Raw genomic sequence first — 24,429 nt, 5'->3', positions numbered from 1 at the left:
ATTGTTATTAGCTTTAAATATGAAAAGATTGTACATAGAGGGGTTCATTAAGTTAACTATCAGTAAGGGAGTTGCCATAGAAACTGGTAATAAGAAAAAAAGACATTTAAGAAATTCATGTTATTTTTACCCTTGCTTAGTCCCAAAGTGGGTTGGAAACATATGCCTTGGGAAGTTCCAACCTCAGGGAAGGACCCAAGCTATCTTTCAAGGAATTTCTTTCTGTCTAGAGAACCATAAGTATTTAGAAGTGAAACATTTTGTTGCGTGACGACTGTTTAATAACTTGTGTGGTACTTCCTATTTCCAAATGCTTTCCTGAGCATCCATTTAGGTGCAAGATTATAGTGGCAAAAAAATGTATAGCGTACAGGATTGGTTTGCATTGGGTCTGGCATTCACCATTTGGGTACATCATGGATTTTCAATAAAAGATATCTGAGTTTGTTACCCATTTACAAGTAAGATCAGACACATTCCAGTTATAGTTAGGCCGTCTTGAATAATTTATCCTAACTCTATAACGTGAAGGCAATATCCAAAATACCTGCCTCCACAGAAGACCTAAGAGATATTCTAGTTAAAATGAGATGCATTTATTTTCAAATGTCACCCCTAGATGTTTTCTTGGGCTCACTCTGCTCCTCAATAGCTCAAAGCTTTCTAGTCACATTTCCTTTTGCAAAAATATAATGTATTAAAATATTCTCTGTCTGTACAATAATATTTCCACAGTTGTACCTGAATATTCATGTATTCACAACTGGGGATCTTCCTAATTATAAGAAGCACCTTAAACTTACTAAGAAAAAAAAAATACTTTTGAATGTTTTCAGGCACAACCGATTATCAGATTTATGTAGTTTTCATAAATTCATCTCACACTTTCCAGACCACAGAAGAGATGCATTAGTTAAAGATATCAAGAATCGAATTCTGAAACTATTTGTAAAGAGCTGCGGTAGTGTGCAAACCTCAGCCATTATTTCTCAAGTAGGTATTAATTTGTTACCCATTAAAATGAGGCAAAATAGCTTGACTGCTCTCCATGGATGCATAATGTCAAAGTACATGAATTCTCTACAAAGACATTTAAATCAACAAAAATCACATAACCCTGGAGCTGGCAAGGCAAGGAATTGCTAACTGTGTTCATGTTATTGGGACATGCTTTAGCTAGTAAACACAAGTATCTAGCCACCACTGATAGACTTAGTATTGAATTGTTCAAGATCTTCAGGAAGTTATCTCTCACTTAAAGTGCAAATCCCCTTTTTAAGTGACCTATACTGTAATAATCATGATCTGTGGCCTATAGTCATTAAGATGTAGGTAGAGAATGATCTTCTATGCTCTATCTCCATGTAAATATGAGCCAGTTTCCAACAGCAAATAGATTATCCTTCAGGCCCATACGCACTTTAGATCATCTGTGGGTGACCTTGACATAAAACCTAACAGTTAATTTAGTTTGATTGAAATTTTACCCAGGCATTTTACTATTAAACACCAAATGTTTTCACAAATAGCTAAGCTGATCATAGATTATGGTTTCATATCAGCAGAGAGAGTTAATTGCTGTTAATAAAGAAGAAGAAGAAGAAAGACTGCTTAGGATTTTAAGACATTCTTTCATTCCTGACACCTCTCTCCCTCACAATGCCTCTCCCAGTCTTTTCTTATGGCAGTTTAGACACTTTTAGCTTTATTGGGAGCCCCAGCTGAATTGCCTAGCAGTTGAAACAAAATGTGACAAAAGTCTAAGAGGTTATCTTATGCAAGGACTTAGGGTTCAGTATGTAATTAGAAAGCCCTGGGGTAACCTAAAACCCTGTAGAACGCAGAGCTGTTAAATCTGTTACTCAAGCTCACATTTTCGTATGTTCTAGTGTTTCCTATTCCAAAATTGCAAAAGCTAGAGAGTGTGGCAAGCATCTTGCCTATTCCTGCTTAAAGCAACCTTATATTGCTCTCAAATAAAATTCTAATGGAAAGTTCTGAGAACTATGACAAGTCTTTGGTGATGGTAGAAAATGAAAAATGACTGCAATCAACTAAGGAATTGGCTTACTTCATTCCAAAATCAAAGAACAAGTATTCACCAAAAAAGGGACCTGGGAGAATCTAGGTAATTTTTTTTCCTACAGACTGTATTTTTTAAATTAAATCTAAACAACCTTTTATTTTATTCATTTGTTTTCAATGAATGACCAGTAGGTTTAGCTGAGTGAGACACAAATTTGTAAGGCTCTTCAAAGGAACTTACATCAGTTTCTTTATGAGCATAAAGAAAATGGCAGTGAGCCCTATGAATCCAGCCCAGCTGGATATGCAGTGGATTCCCAAAATGTTTTCTTTATGTCACAAATAAAAAATGTAGCATTCTTGACATTCTAAAAAGCTGTTTCTTTTCTATGAAGTCTTATCCTTCAGATTCTAATTTGTAAGATTGTGAATCTTGCTAGAGTTTTTTAAATATCCTGTGTTTGAGCTGTAATTTAGAAAAAAAAGTGTGAACAGAAAAAAAAAAAACAAGAAAGAAAGAGGAGAATGGAGAGAGAGTAGGGTGATATCCTAACCAGGAGTCCCCAGTCCCCTGTCCACAGACTGGTACCGGTCCATGTCCTATTAGGAGCCAGGCCATAGGTGAGCGGCTGGCAAGTGAGCAAAGCTTCATCTGTATTTACAGTCACTCCCCATCACTCACATTATCACCTGAACTCTGCCTCCTGTCAGATCAGCTGCATAGGAGCGTGAATCCTATTGTGAACTGTGCATATATGGTATCTAGGTTGCGTGCTCCTTATGAGAACCTAATGCCTGATGATCTGTCACAGTCTCCCATCATGCCTAGATGGGACCATGGGAACCCTAGATGAGAAAGCAAGCTCAGGGCTCCCACTGATTCTACATGATAGTGAGTTGTATAATTATTTTATTATATATTACAATGTAATAATAATAGAAGTAAAGTGCATAATAAATGCAATCCACTTGAACCATCCCAAAACCATCCCCCCTCCGGTGTCCATGGAAAAATTGTCTTCCACGAAACCAGTCCCTGGTGTCAAAAAGGTTGGAGACCACTGCTATACACAGTGTTTCACTGTGGAAGGTTTAGCCAATCAATATAACTGGGCAGTAATAATGTGATATAATCCTCCTGGGCATAGAATTTTGTTCAAAAATTTATCCTAGAACTTGTGTCAGAGGCCTCAGTGAGTTTCACAAAACAACACAAACAGATGCCCTTTGCAGATGTATCAATGTGCTTAATTTAGGGTGGGGTTTTGCAAGGGTCCATTAACAAAGTATTCTTAGGCTTATGATCAGCTAAGATAGGTTTCAAGAATCCATAAAGTCCCTGAAATTGCGTAGAAACATTTTTGTGTCTACCCACATGTATGTTTACTTTTCTGGAGAAAGGGTCCCTAGCTTTCATAAAATTCACAAACATATTCTAAGAATAGGCTAGACTACTTCAGGTCATTACTAGTTATCTGATGTCATTTTCTTTTGCCAGAAATAAAGACAATACGTTTATGTGTGTAAGTGTGTGTGTGACCTGACAGAAAGTCTTAATGTTAACATATCTTGGTTAACTTACACTAAGCATGATAGTTTTAGGCATAGTTTGATTTTCTACCTCTCATAACTAAGAAATTCAAAACTGCTTTTGTTTGTACCCTATAAAGGCTTTTATTATCCATGGAACAAATGTCCGTGTATTATCACTGAAAAAAATAAGAGAGAATTTGGAAGCATAGATATATTCAGTGTTTATGAAAAAGATGACAGTTTGCTCCATTCAATTTTTGGCACCAAATTTGACTAAATGTGTGTGTGTGTGTGTGTGTGTGTGTGTTCAGCTCTGGATTAATATGTTTGTTTTCATCATTTTAATTGGTAATTAGTTTTAGTTCAAATATAGGAAATCATTATCCTGAAAATCTTTCTGTACTTCTAGAAGTTATAATATTTTGATACATTGACAAATATATTGACAGAGAATAAACTGACCATGTATTACTCTCAAACAAATCAGCCTATGAGATTTGATCTTTTCATTATGTATGCTCTCAAAGGGAGAGGAGGTTTCCAGCCATCTTTCCTGCTGTCTTGTAGATGCCAGATCACTGGAACACGGTAGAAGGTCCATGCTAAGTACTTCTCCCTCCACGAGAACACTGAGTGGATCACACTTGGTCTGTGAGTTGGAGTAAAGATTCCACCGACAGAATCCAAGAGTCCTAGAACTTGGCAAATTCTAGGATGTCTTAGAAGATCCTAGAAGGGGTCTAAATATATCATCTGATATAAAACAGCAGGTATAGGGTATTGTTCCTTAATACAAAGTCAATGACATAGGAGCATGTGCTAAAGCAAATCAAGGGAAAAAAATAAATAGCATGGCAAAAAACACAATTACTTTTGCACCAACGTAATACTTTGGGAAATACTTCATAAAATCACCTTTAACAATGGAAAATAGGCTACCTTTTTGAAGGCATGTTATAAAATACAAATCCCTGTGGGGTGGATATTTTTATGAGAGCGAATTATCCTCCCAAAGAGAAATGTTGTATTAACATTTCAAGTTAGCCCTTAATCTTTTTTTTGTTTTTATTTTATTTTTTGAAACGGAGTTTCACTCTTGCTGCCCAGGCTGGAGCGCAATCGTGTGATCTTGGCTCACTACAGCCTCTGCCTCCCGGGATCAAGCAATTCTCCAGCCTTAGCCTCCCAAGTAGCTGGGATTACAGGCGCCTGCCACCACGCCCAGCTAATTTTTTTTTTTTTTTTTTTTTTGGTATTTTTAGTAGTGACAGGGTTTCACCATGTTGGCCAGGCTGTTCTCAAACTCCTGGCCTTTGGTGATCCGCCCACCTTGGCCTTCCAAAGTGCTGGGATTACAGGCATGAGCCACCGTGCCTGGCCAGCCCTTAAAGTACCTTTCAACAGGAATTTACTCAATCATCATAATCCGCAGCAATAAGGAAACTGTCTCCTTTACAGACACCTGAAGAGAGCCTTAAGGAGACCTATCATCATTTGAGTCACTAAGGGCTCCTGGGTCAAAACAGAACAGCAAGGCCTTTCACTTCCCTCTCCTTGGATTTGAAAGAGTAATTCTCAAGACCTCCCCATCCACAGAAAACGAATGCGTCCCCAGGTCACTTGTCTCTCCCAGTTCCCTCTGGGAACTGAAAGAAATCTTGGCATCTTGCCTTGATCAACAATCATCATTTTCTTTTACGTGTTTTAAGTGGACATGCAAAACAGCACCCAATTTTGTGTAACTGGCATTTTGGATCATTCTTTTAAGATGAAAATCACACCAGGAAAAACATCAAGTTAAAGGAGATAAAGCCCTAGGAGACTAAAGTATTTATGCTTTAGAAGTAAAACAGGTCACATAAGTCAAAAATATCCTTTACCCGAGCAAGAAACCAAATCCTAAACTATTACTCATTACGGGGAAGCAGTTTCTTGATATCAGATAAAAGCATAGCAAAAGAAGTAAAAGGGAGAACTCAGATGTCCAAGAGTTGTTTTATTTTAGTTTATATTTATGGAAGTGGTACAGAATTTTGATTATTTCTTTTTTAAGATAACTGCTGTGTGCGCCCTCTAAGACCAGCTCATTTTTATGGTACTGCTCAATTCCTTAATTATTCTGAGGCAGCAGAGAGAAAAAATACAATGTGATACCAAATTGAACAAAAGGAAGTTATTCAATGATAAATCATACTTGAAATGTCACTTAAAAATGAATTTTTCTTTGTCATCATGTCTCTCATGGACATTTGATTTTATTACTTCTCTTTAAGGTTAGGTTGAACCATGCATACAGCAATTAAAGCAATTTTCACCTGAAAACAGCAATGTCTTCTGGCTCAGCACAAATAGCTTAAATACTTTTGGGAAACACTTAATTCAACTGAATCCAACAAATGTTTACTGAACTCACATCATGTGCCTAGCTCCTTGCTCAGTAGTGGCAGATGCAATAATGGCAGATGGCAGATACCATATCTCCTGGGTAATTCAACATGACAATCGTGCTGTTAAGAATCAGTAATCATACAAAAATTAGCTGAGCATGGTGGACGTGCCTATAATCCCAGCTACTTGGGAGACTGAGGCAGGAGAATTGCTTGAACCTGGGAAGCAGAAGTTGCAGTGTGCTGAGATTGTGACACTGCACTCCAGCCTGGGTAACCGAGTGAGACTCCATCTCAAAAAAAAAATTAATAATCAGTCTGATCATCTATGGTCAAAGATAGACCCAGAATTCAGCCAGTAGTTGATTCAACAAGTTAAAATATGTCCCCAGCTGATTTTGATAGTGTTTAATAAAAAGAGCCATGTAGGCATTTTCTTACCCCTGTGATAAATTCAGGGAGGTGGCATTTTTTAACTTCCTACTTTTCATATAGGAAACAGACTCATTGGAAAGATAAAAGACTTGCTTCAGATCATGTTCAGCTTCCACGCTCTTGGTTGCTGGTCTGGTGCTTTGTCTGTTGACTAATTCCTTTTTCTCCCTCCTCACCCCAGGCCCTCCCCTGTAAAGTATGGAACCCCGTGCCTTCACTGACCCCAGCATCCTGAGAGTTGAGGGGAGAGGGCAAAGTCAAATAGACTTTCTGGTGGGAAAATTTGGCTGAAGGGTTTTCTGTAAATTTTTGCTCAGTACCATATCCCTTCATATGTTGCTACCTCCCCTGTGCTCAGTAATTTTAGTTTGTGCTTTTTATTTCTCTTTTTGTTTCTTTGGTTTGCTGGCTTTGTGTTCTTTTCTCTTTTTTTCCTTTTCTTTTCCTTTTTTAATGCAGGAATCGGTCAAGGTGTTCCTGTGGTGGCACTCATAGTGGAAGGAGGACCCAATGTGATCTCGATTGTTTTGGAGTACCTTCGAGACACCCCTCCCGTGCCAGTGGTTGTCTGTGATGGGAGTGGACGGGCATCGGACATCCTGGCCTTTGGGCATAAATACTCAGAAGAAGGCGGGTAGGTAACTTTCCAGGCCCCATGGAAGAACCTTAAAGCCTGTTTGGAAATGAGGGTATGAGTGGATTATGTTTTCAATAGCTCAACCAAGACCTCAAATCAAAACAAGCTATGAACAAATTGTCTAAAAAATGTCTGTCATGGGAGGGCTGTGGTGAAGAGCAGAGAAACATATTCTAAATGTCCTATGAAGTGGGAAATTCTATGAAAGCTACACGGATAATAAAAAGGGTGAGGAAAAGAGAGGAGGTCATAGGCTGTGGTCTCCTTTTTCTTCTCTTTGTATCTCCTTCTCCTCCTCCCAGTAAGGAGAAGCAGGAATTGAGTTTTAACACATGAAGCACATCCCGTCTGTACCAGATGGTTCAGGTTGGTAACTTCAGAGAAGCTGGGTTGTTCAGCTTCCAGGCTTGGCCTCCAAACACCAGCATTGCGAAGCCACTGTGAAGATATGTGGTAGATCGTGCCATCAGGCTTCTCTAGACGGGCTGGGAAAGTCAGATCTCTGTAATGGTAACTACTCTGGTCCTTTGTAAACTCCTGTTGAACCCCTCATGCCCTTTCCTTGGTCTGTTAGGCTCCTAATGCTACTTTCAACAGCCCAAAGCCCCCAACCCCAGAAAAGATTCCCCCTTCACAGCACTCTCCTCCAATCCAACTTCCCACTGAGCAAATGCTGAAATCCAGGCACTCTTGCAGATTATTAGATCAAAATAAACCATCCTAAGGTGTGAGTGAGATTGAGGAGGTAAAACTCAGGGAAGCCATTGATGTTTTAAGTAAGGAACTTCCTAATCCAATCAATTCCCCTAACACATGAAATTTGTGGGGAGGGGAAAGCCCCAAATGAGATGATGGTCTTTTATTCATGCCTTTTATAAATATACATTAAGTGTTTCCTGGGTGCCATGTACTAGGCCAAACGTTAAGATGTAAAAAAGAAAAACGTACAATTAATTGCCTCTCTCAAGATGCTCACAGTAAGTCTAGTAAGTAGACAAGTATTACAAAACAAAAATACAAGTGAGCTCACCTACAGCAGGATGCTCCCTCCTCCATCCCTCTCGTACCCATCCCTCTTGTACCCAGCCTGCTTTATTTAAATAGAGACTGAGCATGGCAAGTCAGTACCATCCCATCTCTCCCCATCCCCTTCCTCATCTTTGACAGCAGCCCAATACTTCATATAAGCCATTAAAACAGTACGCCTACCTAGTTAGTAGATGAACCTATGTTTGTGAAATGAGGAATAACAAAAGGCATTGAGCCTCCAGCTTAACACTACAAACCCGAAAGCTCTGATACCAAAAAATAATAATAATAATAATTCTAATTTTTATAAACCCAAAGTTGGAGTTTTCTTTACTGACAAATTTAGTTAAATTACTATTATATTTTGATAGTAAATATTGGTCCATTTTATAGCTCAGAACTATTTAAATTTAGTTAAATTACTATTATATTTTATAGTAAATATTGGTCCACTTTATAGCTCAGAACCTAAAAAGAGAATATGTACCCAAACTTCTCTATGTTTACAACCAACCCAGAGTTTAAGATTCTGAATTGTGCTTTGTTTTATTAAAAATTTAACCAAGGGTCAGGCACAGAGGCTCATGCCTATAATCCCAGCACTTTGGGAGGCCGAGGCGGGTGGATCACTTGAATTCAGGAGTTTGAGACCAGCCTGACCAACATGGTGAAACCCCATCTCTACTAAAAATACAAATATTAGCCAGGTGTGGTGGCACGTGCCTGTAATCCCAGCTACTTGGGAGGCTGAGGCAGGATAATCACTTGAACCCAGGAGGCAGAGGTTGCAGTTGCAGTGAGCCAAGATTGTGCCATTGTACTCCAGCCTAGGCAACAAGAGCGAAACTCTGTCTTAAAAAAAAAAAAAGAAAAAAAAATTAACCAAGGTTCTCCTTTCTCTAAATCTAGCAATTTGTTCTATTTTTCAGAAATAAACTTAATAATTTTAATACAGTTTTTAGCTTTGGCTTTTTTCTTTTTAGTTTGCAAATTATTTTATGGTATTCCTACAAAGTAGATGCAAATTTGCATTCAGAATGCACCTTTTGTTTTTCTGGGTTTTTTTGTTTGTTTGTTCTGTTTTTTCAGAAAACTCATGGAAAAGTACACTGTTCACCTCAGCATTTCAGGTTTCTCAGGTGTATACACAATGAAAGCCAGGACTAAGTGCCTATTATTTATCATGATCTTGGATTGTCTACCTTGAAAATGTTAAAATATTTAATAAGTTAAATATAAATACGTTAAAATACTTAGATTGCCCTTCCTGCTTTAATATGGAGGAAAGGTTATGTATTTTAGAACTGGGTGGGACCTAGATTATTTAAATTAAATTATTATTTAAATTAAGATTATTTAAATTAAGCGCTTTGTCCAAAGCCACACAGTCCAAGATCCCAGGCCAGAATCCCTGCTGGTATATCATGAACATGTACTGAAATGTGTTTTATGGTGTGTGCTGTAGTGTTCCTCATATAGTACTTCAGTGATATTGTTTTGTAAATATTCAAATGCACTTCAGTTGTCTTCAGCTTCCTCTTTTCATTATACTTTAGTAGTATTATTATTACTATTGGTATTCCAAAGAAATCAAAAGCAATGCATTCCTGGTTGTAAACCAGTGTCCAAGCTGATCAACCCCGTGTCATGGGGATTCTTTCCCTTTTCCTACCTAGGCCATTATACAACAACCCCAAAATTAAGAGTCAAAAATATCATGTTTTCTCTTTTTTTTTTTTTTTTTTTTTTTTTTTTTTTTTTTTTAATGAAATGGAATCTCACGCTGTCCCCCAGGCTGGAGTGCAGTGATGCGATCTCAGCTCACTGTAAGCTCCACCTCCTGGGTTTACCCCATTCTCCTTCCTCCGCCTCCCAAGTAGCTGGGACTACAGGCACCTGCCACCACCCCTGGCTAATTTTTTGTATTTTTAGTAGAGACAGGGTTTCACTGTGTTAGCCAGGATGGTCTCGATCTCCTGACCTCGTGATCCTCCCACCTCGGCCTCCCAAAGTGCTGGGATTACAGGTGTGAGCCACCACGCTCAGCCAAAAATATCATCCTCTTTTAACTTTAATTAGCAGTTTTTGTTGTAATTTTTTATAGTCAAAATGTGCAAAAGCACAATCTATATGGGATGTACACCAACTATGAATAATGGCTGATTATCAAAGAATATGAGTTTATGCACATAACTAGTGCAGAGGTAAAGAATTAAGTACAATTTTTGATCTTAAGACGTTTTAAAATTAAAACTTTAAAAATTTTAAGAAACATTTAGAAATGGTTAAGAAAATAGAAGTCTAAAGAGAAGTTTTGTATTTTATATGTAGTGTTATGATAAAAATGTGCTCTTGCTCCAGGAAAGCAATTATAAATTCATCATGATAAAATGAAGGCAGAATGTTTCTCTGTGCCACCTGAATAACTTCAAGAATTTAATCATGTTTATTTAGCTTGATAAGAAATTGTCTAGCCACACATGTGCAGCCAATTTTAAAAATCATTTCCAAATAACATTATCTTGCAGTACTGTGCTTTATGTTAAGAGAAAAAAAAAATGGCCCACCTAGACCTTATTCACCAGGAAGGATTTCTTCTTTGATTTCTAATAAAGTCCAACAGTGTTGGAAACGTTTCACTACAAATAAATGTAAATCTACAACTATATGATCATATAAACAAATCTATATAAATGTGCATCATTATACAAATAGAATTGGATATAGAGAACACATACATCCTGTTTATGAAACCTTTACCTCAGGGCTACATCAGTATCTTTTCAATTACTTTGGTAACTTAAATATGATTAAAAATGTTTTAAGTTAATTTAAAGATTCTTAAATAATACAGATCCAAGAACTATTCAGCTATAGAGACTTTCATTTTATAATCTTAAAGGAGTAAAAAAAAAGCCTTACATTTTAACCTGTGTGAACTTTATGTTTTATCTTTGAATTCCCTTCTAGAATGTGAATTTAAAAGACAATCACTTTGGAAGTAATTTGTAATTGACAAAACTGATTAGTTTTTGTAGTTGAGATTACTTAGGATAGAAAAAGACAGACTGCATCTATCACAATCCAAATGGGTTTGGATAAACTAAGAGATAATTGCAGTTAAATTCTTGTTTGAGTCTCTTTCTCCCTATCTCTGCTCTATGGCATATAGTACCTGGAAGAAATGGTCAAACTCCCATTTTTTTTCTCATTGGCATAATGGATTTTCTGTTTCTCATCTGTCATAGTTTAGAATGAGTCACTAATTAATTAAAATTTAGTCACTTTCCGTAATTAATTTTGTTGCTTTAGAAATATTATCAAATTTTATTTCTAAATCATGAATGACTAAACATGACAAAGTTAAAGAGATTCATGCTACCCAAATAGTAATTAAATCACCTAAGTTTTTTAATACTAGGATTCTACTTTTTGTGTTTGAGCAATATGAACTGTAGTACTCATAGTTGGGGATACCATACCTTTCAGGATGTAGACTCCTGACATTGAAATCAGAGATTACTTTGCCTGATAATGGTCAACCGAAGTGTCAGACTGCAGAGAAATGTTGTCTAGCCTGTCATTTGTCAATCAGTGAGCAAGTACTTCACCCATAAAAAAAGTCAGTGTGAAAAAGGCATCCAAATGCGTTTGTGTTCCAAAATGGTACTCCTCGTTCATCCAAATTTTATTACGGATTTTTATGTTTATTTTGGCATCTTCATTCCAGAGATAATCATCTGTATTTACCATTTTTAGATACTTTAGGACAAGAAGCAGAGCTTTCTGGTAGCAGAAAGCCTTCAAGTTTTTTAGTCATCTGTTACTAACTTTTGGGAAGTTATCAATGGGGAAAACACCAAGAGACTGTTCACGTTTTTGTGTGTCAGTGGAATTTGTATTGGATATTGTGAAGAATAAATGAGCAATGGCTTGGGAGCAGGAGAATAGATAATACATTTCTAATAAAAATTTGACTTTCTTGTTTAAAGGATGTTTAATAAGGGTCCCTACATTACTTGATTAGCTGAGGCAAAGGCATAAATGAATGCTAACTGCAGATGAAAAAAAAATGTTGTATGGCTTCAAATTATGTAACTATATATTCCTAGTAGAGATGTGGCAAAAGCGTGTTTCTCTGCAAATATACATCAAAATGACCAAAGGTATGAGAAAGTCACCAGAAACCTAGATATTTTAGAAACCGAAGTGTAGTCTGTAATCCCTAGGGCCTGTCATTCTGTGCAGTGGTCACTATTGTTTTCTCCTGCTGCTCCAGAGATTTCCATCTAAAGCTGAAGGGTGTCAAACCCTTATCATTTGTCTCTATAAGACCTGCCAAAAGAACGTAATTGATCTCAATGGTTTGTATTCCAGCATGATTTAGACATAATTGGAATGTCAAGTGAGAAAAAAGGAGACATATCAAGCATGCTGGCTTCATGTATCCATTATAGTTTTTGTAAATTTCATCTTACCTTGTCTCCTTTCTAAAATTTTCTATGAGAAATCATGTCAAAACTTGATTCTTTTTTATAACTTTCTCAGAAGGGAAACCTTGGAAACATCTTGTACAGACAAAGAACGCTGGTGGTTTTATCTATAAAAAGGGTTATTTTTGTAAACTGTTTTCCAAGTTAACATTTATTGAGTGCCTACTATATGCATGGGCCTGTTGGAAGATGAATAAGGCACGGCCCTAGCTATCAAGGACTTTATAATGAGGACTAAAACATAGACACAAGTGCAGATAACTAGAAGGTCATGTGTGCTTTGATAAAGGCACAAAAGGTCACAAGAGCACAGAGGGTAAAATAAATGCGTGGCGCATTCTTCACGAGAATCCTATCAATGGAACAGTGTATGTTAATATCCACAAAAATGGCAATAGAATGACTCTATTTTTCCTCTTCCCCTTTTCCATCAAAAACTGGATCTAAGCTGAGGGTCAGCCTGGATGACTGAGAGGAACTAATATTTGACCCTCCCTTATATAACTCAACTCAGACAAAGAATTAATCTGAATAAGATTGAAGAAAATTGGTAAAAGGGACAAATTCATTGAGACAGTGTGGCAGTGTTTTGTGTGTGTGTGTGTGTGTGTCTGTTAAATTTATATACACTAATAAAATATTTAATCCAATAAGATTACTTTATGTATACATAAGTATATATATTAATCCCTAATCCCTATAATTATCTGCGTGTATATATATGCTTAAAATTTAAGTGAAGACTTAAAGATAGAACTGATAATATAACTTTTCAAATCAATCAATCACTAGGTATTTTTTGAATGCTTGTTTTAGGTACTACGGGTGCTATGAAAAGTAGTATAACTTTCCTCAAGAGATGTACACATAATCTTATTTGAACTAATATACTAACAAATAATTTTTCAATTAGATGTTATTATTGAATTCTGGGAAGGCAGAAGGAAGCATAGGTTGGAGTAAATGGAGGAAGTGTCATGGAGAAAATACCATGGCGGTTTTTGCCCCTGTAGTATATATAAAGACATAGATATATTGCCACCTGTGTTATTGTATCCAAGCTCTATAAGGCTAGAGTAGCTCCGTGTATTTAAGAAAGTGTGAAATAAAATAAATACGTTTGTCTTAGAGTTCCCTATTTTATCCCTCATGTTGTATCAACATGGGAAGAATGAAGCATTGACTTTAAAAAAAATTATCCAGAGTTTCTTCTTCAGGGAAGAAAGCACCACGGAGAGGAAAAGTTTCATTGATCTAAATTGGCTCATCAGCTCCCTACATGGACTAAATTTGCTTTATAATTGCTCAGCTCCACACTATTTTCTAAAGAGTTGAGCAAAACTCTTTAGGAAAGAGTGTCCTTGAACATAAAGAGCAAACGTCGGAGAAAACATAGTTGCATAATCCTTTATGATAGAGAAATCCCTTTTAAAGAACCATCATCTACAACTTTCAGAAAGCACATCAATGCCAAGTGATGATTTCAAAGCTCTCCATTGATTACATTCCTCTGAGATTTCCTTAGCTAACTCTTGGCTACTTGTTTAACAACAACAACAACAACAAAAATCCAAATAAACGTGGTTATCAAACTTCAGCATGTCTGAGAATCACCTAGAGAGCTTTGGGAGATCCAGCTCCCCCTAAATATCCTGACTTTGATGCACATGGGGTGGGGCCCAAGAAACTGTATATGAAACCCAAACCCCAGGTGATTCCATTGAGAGTGGCCTATGGCCCACACTTCTCTGATGTTTTCAAAAATACCTTCCTTGGTTTCTGGGCCTCACCTGCATTCTCCTCACAAGTCACTGCGTTGTTACCACAAGCCCTCTGTACCCTCTGCCAAATTTTGTCTTTGAAACCCAGTTGACTTGAAAAACATATTTACCATCAATCACCACATTTCTCTCTTTCCCACAGCTGTACTTGGTTCCAAACGTCTATCAGACTTGAACATTCTTCCCTGAAAAGCAAGCTGTGCCATAAAAATACTCATTTTGACAGGACTGACAGATTTATTGCTTAGTATTTTTATTTACATGGAGTTTTTAAGGGCATTCGGTTTACTTATTTCCTTGTTTCTTTTGCAAATCATTTTTTGACTAGCTCAAAATATATAACCAATCTAAAAAGAGAAAGAAAAAAGAGGAAAGCAAAGGTATTTAGAAGTGAAATGGTGCTAGTTGATGGCGAATGACGGTCCTCTCAGCTGAGAGGCAGGGTTCCAGGGGCCAGCATTGGAAGCTCAGCATCTGCAGTGTCCTACCCCAGCTTCCTTCGACTTTACAGCTGGAATGAACAGCCTTTAAAGAGTCCTAACCTCCCACTTGCCTTGATTGATTTTTACTTTTTTAAAGTCCTTGAATTCTTCCTCAAGTGAAATCTCAGGTAGAGGTGCAATATGTAATACAGACAAGGTGCAGGTTTACTCTGTCGAAGCTGGGATAGGAGGCCTAGACCATGATTCTCAAATTTTATTCTGCATCAGAATCACCCAGAGGGCTTGTGAAAACAAATGGCTATACAGGAGGAACGAGTTCAGGAGATGTATCGTACATCATCGGGACTATAGTCAATAACAATATATTTCATACTTGAAAATTACTGAGAGTAGATTTCAAGTTTTCTCACCATAATAAAATGAAAGTATGTGAGTTAATGCATATGTTAATTAGCTTGATCTAGCCATTCCACAGTGTATACACATATCAAAACATACCGTAAATACCATAAATACATACAATTTTTGTCAATTAGATATGCATTTTTTAAAATAAGAGGAAAAAACTACAAAAAAAAAAAAAAAACTCACAATTGCTGGCTCCACCCCCAGATTTTCTAATTCAATAAATCTGGTTGAGGTCAGGTAATTTGCATTTCAAAGGAATACTTAGGCGATGCTATGCTTTTGGTCCAGAGACGATACTTTCAGAACTATTTTCCTAGAGCCTCCTTTCTGCCTGGCTCTCACCTACAAAGGCAGCTCTGAGGCAGCTGTGGAGCTCCTCCTCAAAATTCCGGGGGCTTCTTTGTGAAACTCCATTGAAGACCCCTGACCTACACGTCAAGATCACATTCCTTTGCTTGGACTCAAGATCCACTGTATCCTGGCCCCAGCTTTTCTCTAGAGCCAGCTCTCACTCAACAAACCTTCCATTCACCCTACAACCCAATGGAGCTGTCCTCCCCACTGTTCTCCAAGCACTTCCTGCTGTCACAAGGCTTCTCTGCCTTACCATGAGATGCACAAATGCATTTCTTTACCCATTTAATTTCTAGTAAATTTTTCTCTGAAGTTTCACAAACTAGCCTCTCTCACAAAAAGATGTAATAAGGGTTTTAAAACCCACAAATTTATCTGAGTGAGGTGCAAATAATAAAACGTACTGGTGTTTCATTCCTTTCCTTTAGAGGAAATAGATTCTGAATCAACCTGGCTGACATTAGGATCTACAGCTGCTAGGGATATAGTGGATTAATGCCTTACCTAGTGGTATTATTAATAATAAATAATGTTTGGGATGTTTTTAATGGATTTTCCCCAGATTCCTCATGCAATTCTCAGATGTTGGTCACGGACCACAGGATTTATGAAAACTATATAGAGCAGTGAACACATGCTATAAAAGCTTCTTCAGTCAGAGAAACACTAAAAATGCATTAAAGTAGGATTTCAAGATTAACTCAAGTCTGCACTACTGTTGTCTAGAAAAGTCTCCATTCAGTTTCAATAACATCTTTTTGCACTATCCTAATTGTTGGACAACTCTCTTAGAGTCGATGTACATATTTATTATGTTTTCTTGGGATATTCCATGCAAAGCAAGTGTCCATTCATGAGCATAAACCTCTAAAAGTCTTGAGTAAGCAGGAAATAATCCATTCCTCTAAATCCATAGAACCATGATTCAGTGTCTTGGAGACAAACTTAAAATTTGGAGTTGTTTAAGCCTATCATCTCCTTGGTTTTTGCCATTTGATAGTAAATTTGAGATTTTATTATCTCTAATGCATTGATGACAAATACAGTTGACCCTTGAATGACATAAGGTTAGAGTTGCCAACCCCCCATGTGGTCAAAAATCCATGTATAACTTTTGACTTCCCAAAAACGTAACTACTAATAGTTCATCATTGGCCAAAAGCCTTACTAGTAACATATCAACATATATTTTGTATGTTACATGTATAATGTATTTTTACAATAAAGTAAGCTAGAGAAAAGAAAATATTGAGAAAACCATAAGGAAGAGAAAATATATTTACTATTCGTTAAGTGGAAGAGATCATCATAAAGGTCTTCATCATTGTCATTTTCATATTGAATAGGCTGAAGAGGAGGAGGAAGAAGAGGAGGGGTTGGTCTTGCTATCTCAGGGGTGGCAGAGGAAGAAAAAAAAAATTAGAGTGTAAGTGAACCCGCACAGTTCAAACCCCTGTTGTTCAAGGGTAAACTGTAGTTTAAATCTGAGTGTCAACTCCAATAAATTGGTAGAGGCTTCCTGGAATGATGTATTAATATGATTCTAAGATTGCATCTCAGTGCAGAAGAAAGCATACTGTGATAGATTAACAATGTCTGCTGAGGCAAAGATAGGAATTTGGAGTCAACATGCCATGAATTTATTTGTTATTTCATGAACTGAAATAAAGCCAAAATCTTATAGATACCCCTGTAGCTATAAGACTACCAGGCAATCATCACGTAGTGCATTGAATCATGAAACCAACAGGAAAAACAAGACATCCAGCTGTCTGGAAGATAGAACAAAGGAAATGGTCCATTTTTTCGTCGACTCTGCAAGGCACAACAGTGTTTAAGTTATCTATCATATGAGCCTTTCCACACAGACATAATACACAGGAGATGAAGAACGAGAAATGCTTTAGTGTAGGATACTGCTTGGATCTGGACTGAGAGACAAGCTAATTGAGCAATTGCCTATGAAAAATGCATGAGATTTTTTTGAAAAACTAGAAATCTATCATAAACATGTAACAAAAATAGAGACACTTATATTTGTCCCAGTGTTTCATAGAGAAGAATAAAAGGAATATTTTGATAAATTACTTTGAAAGACAATTTAAACTTATCCCTCCCCTTTTCCCACACCTCTGACCCTCTCCCCAGCAGCATGCTCAAAAATTTGAAATTAATATTTTTTAGAGCTTCTACATGCATCAGCCTGATCTAGGCACTTTATTTCATAAACTTCATGAGGTGGCTATAATTATTATCCCTATTTTATAAATGAGGAAATTGAGGACAGAAAGGTTAGGTAATTTGCTAAATATCTCAAAGCTAGAGAGTGGTCAGCCGAGACTGACTGGACCTGGAGCTTAGGCTGTTAGCAGCTATACCATGTTGTCCTCTAAGAAGGTGGGACCCAGTAACTGCAGGAGGTTTATTTTGCTTGCCCCAGAGCTGAGCTTTCCAGACAGCAGAGGAAGTGGTACCCAGATTCCATCTTCTCTCCCTTCTCTCATATGCTGGGTAACTTCTCCTGTGAGTAAGTGTTGCACCAATGTGTAAGACCAGTCAACTGCAGGAGGCCAGTGTTGTAGTCTGCCTGGAGACCCCAAAAATTCAGTCCAGCTCTGATTCTGTCTTTTATATGGGCCCTAAAACAATAAAAAAAAATTCGACTTTTCCTCTTGCCTGGGCTATGGCAATATTCGCTGATGGGATTGCACTTGGAATGAACTCAGAGAGTGTGATTTCCTTCCAATGTTGGCAGCAGAGAATCCACCTGACATGTGGCAGTCCCTGTATCCTTTGGCAGCACTTCACTTCTACTGTTGTGCACATTCATAACCAAAGGCAAAGGAAAGAAGAGACATGACAGAGACACAGCCAACATTGTTCAGGATTTTTCATCTAAATGTCCCACTTGTCCCTGCCTAAGATGGAGAGTTTGGCAGCCCTGCCTGTCTCCAGAGCAGCACTGCCCAACAGAATTCTCTGATGGTATGGCTGGGTGTGGTGGCTCATGCTTGTAATCCCAGCACATCGGGATGCCGAGGCAGGTGGATCCCTTGAGCTCAGGAGTTCGAGACCAGCCTGGGCAACATGGCGAAACCCTGTCTCTACAAAAAATATGAAAAATTAGCCAGGTGTGGTGGCATCTCAGGAGGCCAAGTCCCAGCTACTTGGGAGGCTGAGGTGGGAGGATCACTTGAGCCCAGGAGGCTGATGCTGCAATGAGCTGTGATTGCACCACTGTACTCCAGCCTGGGCAACAGAGCAAGGTCCTGCTTCAAAAAAAAAAAAAATACTCTCTGTGATGACAGAGATCTTCCATATCTGTGATATCCAACCAGAGACTCCCTGAGTGCTTGACCTGTGGCTAGTGTGACAAAGGAAATGAATTTTAAATTTCATTTCATTGTATTATAATTAAATAGCCACATGTGAGTAACAGCTACCATATTGGATAACAGAGCTCTAGCATTTCTGCAGTTGGTTTCCACCAAACTGAGAAGCCTTGAATGTCTGATAGATCTCAAATATTATTTGACATTTTCCCTATTTTTAATTATATTCTTTCCTCCAGTCAGCATTATGTATTTAGTCATTCAATAGATATTTTTTGAACACCTGCTATGTTCCAGGCACTATTCTAGGCACTGGCAAAAATACACTAGTAAACCAAATAGACAAAAATCCCTGCCTTTGTGGAGCCTTTATTTTAGCAGGGTTAGATAGACAGAAGTAACACAATCCATAAACACATTATATAATATTTTAGAAGATATATGCTATGGGGTAAGAAAGCAGAGTAAGGGAGATCAAGATAAGGGGTGGCAGAAAAGCCTCTGTCTTCTGCACCTTGATTAGCACTGAGGGGAGGGGAGAAGAGAGTATATGCACAGTCCAGGTATCCAAGGATTTACAGCCTGGTGAGGATTTTCTTAATCTGTCTGATGAAATGCCATGTGTGAAATGCACAGCACAAAGCTTGTCTTATAGAAGGGACTAAATACCTTTCTTACCACTTTCACCCCCACCACACCACCCACCTTCAGTTTCCTTTTTGATATGTATCAGAGCCTTCTGTTTTACCTTAGCTGGCTCAGGAGTCTAAGGTGAGAACAAGGAAAGAAGAGGGAAGGGAAGGAGAGAAGGAAAAGGGAAGTAAAGAAGGAAGGAAAGAAAGAAGGAAAAGAATGAAGAGAATGAAGAAAAAATAACAAACAAGAGAAGCCTGATTCTCTTGGCTTCTAAATCCAGCTCTAATGCTTACCAGCTATATCATCTTAAGCAAATCAGTTCACCTTCACAGACCTTGGATCCTTCATCCATAGAATGGTTTCTCTAAAACCATATCATTCTTTTATCCTAAATATCAAATCTCTCAGTAGAATTTGCTGATTTGTGCCTTCTCTAGAATGTACAGACTTCAAAAATATTAAAGTAGGAGGTTGCAGCCAAGTATGAATTCTTATCCTAACACCTGTTTGAGTTCAGGATGGCATAAAATTATCTGAGAGTAATGGTTTCAAGGCATCTTAGCAACCCTAGTTTGCATGACTTTTGATGAATATGATCCAAGAGCTAATGAGCTGTCCTCACTGATACCCCAGCTAAGTGGCCTTGAAATGTGGCCTTTCCCATCCTATTCACAGACCTACTTCATCCGAATTTCATAGAATTACTGAAATCTACCTCCCCCATAGAGATGGACTCCTCTAGCTAATATGCATGCCAGTTACCTTGCTTCAGCTCTGAGCTAGGCATCATTGGGATTTCCTGTAGGTGCAAAAGCCCCTAATGTTCTTAATAATAACAACTGCCAATTATTTAACACCTATGTGCCAGGAACAGTGCCAGGTGCTTTCCATACATGATCTCTTTTTTTCCCAAATACATCAACCTAAAAAGGCATATACTACCCTTATTTAACAGATGAGGAGATGTTGGCTTAAAGAGATCAAATAACCTGTCTCAGGTCCCTCACTGGTAAATAAAGGAGCTGTATTACAGCCAAAGGCACCATAACATAGCATCTTAATTATGTCCTTCCATCTCCTATAGCAGATTGTGAAACTGGCCTCACCACTTCAATGTATGACGTGGAACTAGTTGAAAAAATGTAGATGTATGTTGTGTTGATTTTTATGTGATATAATTACTTTGTGTTGTCAAAACCACCAACATCTAAGTGAGGGAAATTACCTTGATATCATTGAAACTCTTAACATCCCCAAACAGCTATTGAGAACTTCTATGGGCAAGATGTTGCCCTAAGCATTATGGGGGAGATGCAAATGAATAAGAATCTGTCTGTTCCTGACAAGAGCTACAAAGCAATTCAAAGGAGGGATGAGGTAGTATCCAGAAATAGAACCAAATATATGTTTTTGAGTTGGGCAGCCAGTTCACTTCTTGAATTCCTGGCCTCAAGCAATCCTGCCACCTCAGCCTCCCAAAGTGCTGGGATTATAGGTGTGAGCCACCACTGGCCCAATCATTTCTGAACACCCTTTGAGTTTAAACAACAACAGAAAGATAAAGATAGAGACCAATAATATTTCTTAGAGATAATCTGATTAAAAGGAAAAGGATCAAGAAAACCAAATTGCTGGATTGTAAAACTTTATGCCATCTCTCCCATTCTCCCAAATAGGCTTGAAGTACATCCCACCATGAGGACAAAGAGGCATGGGGAAGACCGCCTGGTCACCCACCTAAAGCAGGCAGCTACTCAGTCTCAATCCACAAAGATTCTTCTATAGCTAACATTGAACCAAGCACTCTTCTAGAACTTAAGGCACATGCAGAATAAAGAAACAATCACTGCTTCAAAAAGTTCATCATCTACTAGAGTAAGACAAACAAATAATTTCCATGCAATAAAATAATCATAGAAATATATATCAAGTGGTTTGAGAGCACCAAGGGAGCAGCAATCAGAGACTTTCACATAGGAGATGAGGGTGATTTTTTTAATTTTCTTAAATTTTATTTTTAATTGACAAATAACATGGGATACACTGCGATGTCCTGATGTATGTTTACATCGTGGGATGATTAAATCAAGTGAATTTTTTAGCGTGTCTTCACTAAAGCTTAATAGTCTTACAACTGAATCTTGATCATCCGTACTCCAAAGCTCAGAAACGTGAAATATACCCTTGTAACAAACCTCCATGTGTACCCCCTGATTCTAAAATAAAAGACGAAAAAAGAAAAAGGAGGTGAAGTTTGAGCTGAGTTTTAAATGATGAGTTTTGAGTGATGAGGTCAGGACTACAGAATAGTCCAAGTAGCAGATATAGCAAGCTGAAGATACAGAGGCATGCAAGAGTCTGGTGGGCTTGGGATATTCAGTATTTATGGGATATGTGTGACAGAGTGGCAGGAGATGAGCCTAGCTGTGGAGCAAGACCATAGACAAATCTTAAATTCTGTATGCAAGTAGAGATGTTATCTTGCTCGTGATGGAGAGCTATTGCAGGGGTTTAAGAAGGATGCAATAGAATCATGTCTGCTTTGTAGAACCATTTAATTAACACTGGGAAATGGACTGGAGGAGGATAGAGAAGAAACCAATTAGCAGTCTGTTGGTACCATCTGAATAAGATATGATGAGGACGAAAACCAAAGTAGATAGAGAATGAGGAAAACTGGAAAAATATTTTAGGAAGTCAAATTTTGTGCTTTCCATGCATGATCTCTTTTTCCGAAATACATGGACCTAAAAAGACGTACACTACCCTTATTTAACAGATGAGAAGATGAGGCCTTAAAGAGATCAAATAACCTGTCTCAGGTCCCTCACTAGTAAATAAAGCAATTCAAAGGGGGAATAAAGTAGTATCCAGAAACAGAATCAAATATACGTTTTTGAGTTGGGTGGCCAATTCACTTCTTGAACTCCTGGCCCTCAAGCAATCCTGCTGCCTCAGGCTCCCAAAGCACTGGGATTATCGATGTGAGCCACCACACCTGGCCCAATCATTTCCAAACATTCTTTGAGTTTAAAAAAAAAAGAAAAGATAGTTTCTAGCAGAAATTGGCAACATCAACAGGTGCTGCTGTTGCTTTATCTCTCCAAACAGACCCCAAAGTGAAATTAAGACATCAAGAAAAAAAAAAAAAAAACTGTTTTTGGTGGTGACTTAAACTGGGCCTTAAGGGCTGACCCAAGCATACACACATATTACTGAAGATGTCCCTTATATGCAGCATTTAACAGGCACAAAATGTGATGATAGTATCCATGGAAAAAAAGTCTCTGGCCAGGCACCAAGGCCTAAAAGAAATACCTGGTACACACTAAATGCCAAATAAATGTAAATAGGCAGCTGGATCAAAAGGAGAAACTATTTGAAGGTTCTATGCACAAATCAGTAATAATATTTTAGAAATATTTATGAATAGTTGGAGTATTATTTTAAAGGAAATGCTGGTTCTCGTTATAATGATCTGTTAGAAGAGAAAATTCAAAGTAAGGCAATTGAGGCTGTTTATCACCAAAATATGGAAAAGATCAGTTTATGCCTCATCTGAAGAGAATCACTTGATATAATTGCTTGTCTCCAAGATGATCACCATTAATATATTCCTTCAGTGTATATTTATGCTGTCATCAAGAGGTGAAGTCTATTCCTTCCATCTTCTTGATTCTGGGCTACTTTTAGTGACTTGTTACAATAATGAAGTACAAGAAAGTGACATTCTAGGACTTCGGAGGCTAAGTCCCAACAAGCCTTGTAGTTTCTGCCTGAGTCTCTTTGAATGCTCTCTCGGAACCCTCATTTTAAGAGAAGCCAGCTTCCGTGTAAGAAGTCCATCTACCCTGCAACCAGCAGGGAAAGAGCAATGCAAGCCAACCCTCAGCTCTTTTAGCCAGACCAGGCCAGGTACCAGACTTGGAAGTAAGAAAGCCATCTTGGATATTCTACCCTCAACAGATGCCACATGGAACAGAATTGAGGCCCCAGACATATGGCCACAGTTGAGCTATTGTAGTCTTCATCAGCCATTCCAGCTATTCCAGTTGAGGCCCTAGGTATGCTGGAGAAAAATGAGCCATCCCCATTGTGCCTGCCTAAATTCTTGACCCACAAAATTATCAACACAACAAATAAGTGCTGTTTTACATAAATAAATTTTGGAGGGTAATACCCATCAATTACAGAATACATGGCGTACAACTTTTTCAGTTCCTTGAGGCTAGAACTGAATATTATTTATATCTCTATATCTAACTTAGTGCCTGGCACACAGAAGGCATGAATATTGTTTGTTGAATGAATGAATGAATGAGCAAGCAGATGTCTGCATGGAGTGTTTGCAAGACTCTACTATAATTAAGCCTCCTAAATCTGCTAAGTATCTCCATTTCCCAAACATAGGAAAGAACTGGTGGTCTCTGACCTCTCTAAAGTGGGAAAGTTATTTCTCCAGCCTTACACCACTGGACTCACCAGATGTGCAGAGCACTGTTAACGCCAGGAGAGAACTCTGCATTGTACATAGAGGCCCTGGCCCACTAGTTGTGCTACTTCGTGAGAAGGAATACGTCAGTGACTCTTTCCTAAAAAGCATTGTAGGACTCTCTGTTTGAATAATGCATATGCTTGTGCAGGACTTGCTATGTGTCAGGCACTTTTCTAAGCCTTTTACAAAGCTTAACTCATTTAATATTCACAAGCCTATGAGATAAGTACTATTATAGTTCCCATTTTACATATATGAAAAATAGAACATCAACACTAACTTACAAAAGATCACACAGCCAACAGGTAACAGCTTACATCCAGACAGCCTGGCCCTGGTGGCCATAATGCTGTGGTTAACAATGCTTCCTGCCTCTCTGGGAAGAATCATGGTGTTACTTGTCATGTTACCAGAGTCATGACATTTGGGGAGGAAGTGGCA

At 38.0% G+C, this 24,429-nt stretch overlaps 1 protein-coding gene across 23 annotated transcripts in view; it reads left to right on the top strand.

Moving 5' to 3' along the window:
* TRPM3 (transient receptor potential cation channel subfamily M member 3) overlaps window positions 1-24,429 on the top strand; it is a 903,328-nt gene that overhangs the window by 658,020 nt on the left and 220,879 nt on the right. For 21 of the 23 annotated variants that reach the window (XM_055350775.2, XM_055350774.2, XM_055350777.2 and 18 more), the window contains one exon: window positions 6,840-7,014. In XM_055350775.2, the coding sequence (XP_055206750.1) occupies window positions 6,840-7,014 (175 nt within the window). Of the gene's footprint in view, window positions 1-6,839; window positions 7,019-24,429 lie in introns of those variants that run through there. The other 2 variants (XM_063696448.1, XM_063696449.1) reach the window with 1 other exon arrangement.

Source organism: Gorilla gorilla, chromosome 13 (assembly GCF_029281585.2).
Source record: "Gorilla gorilla gorilla isolate KB3781 chromosome 13, NHGRI_mGorGor1-v2.1_pri, whole genome shotgun sequence".
Classification (NCBI taxonomy): domain Eukaryota; kingdom Metazoa; phylum Chordata; class Mammalia; order Primates; family Hominidae; genus Gorilla; species Gorilla gorilla.
This window is presented reverse-complemented; position numbering and strand designations above follow the sequence as displayed.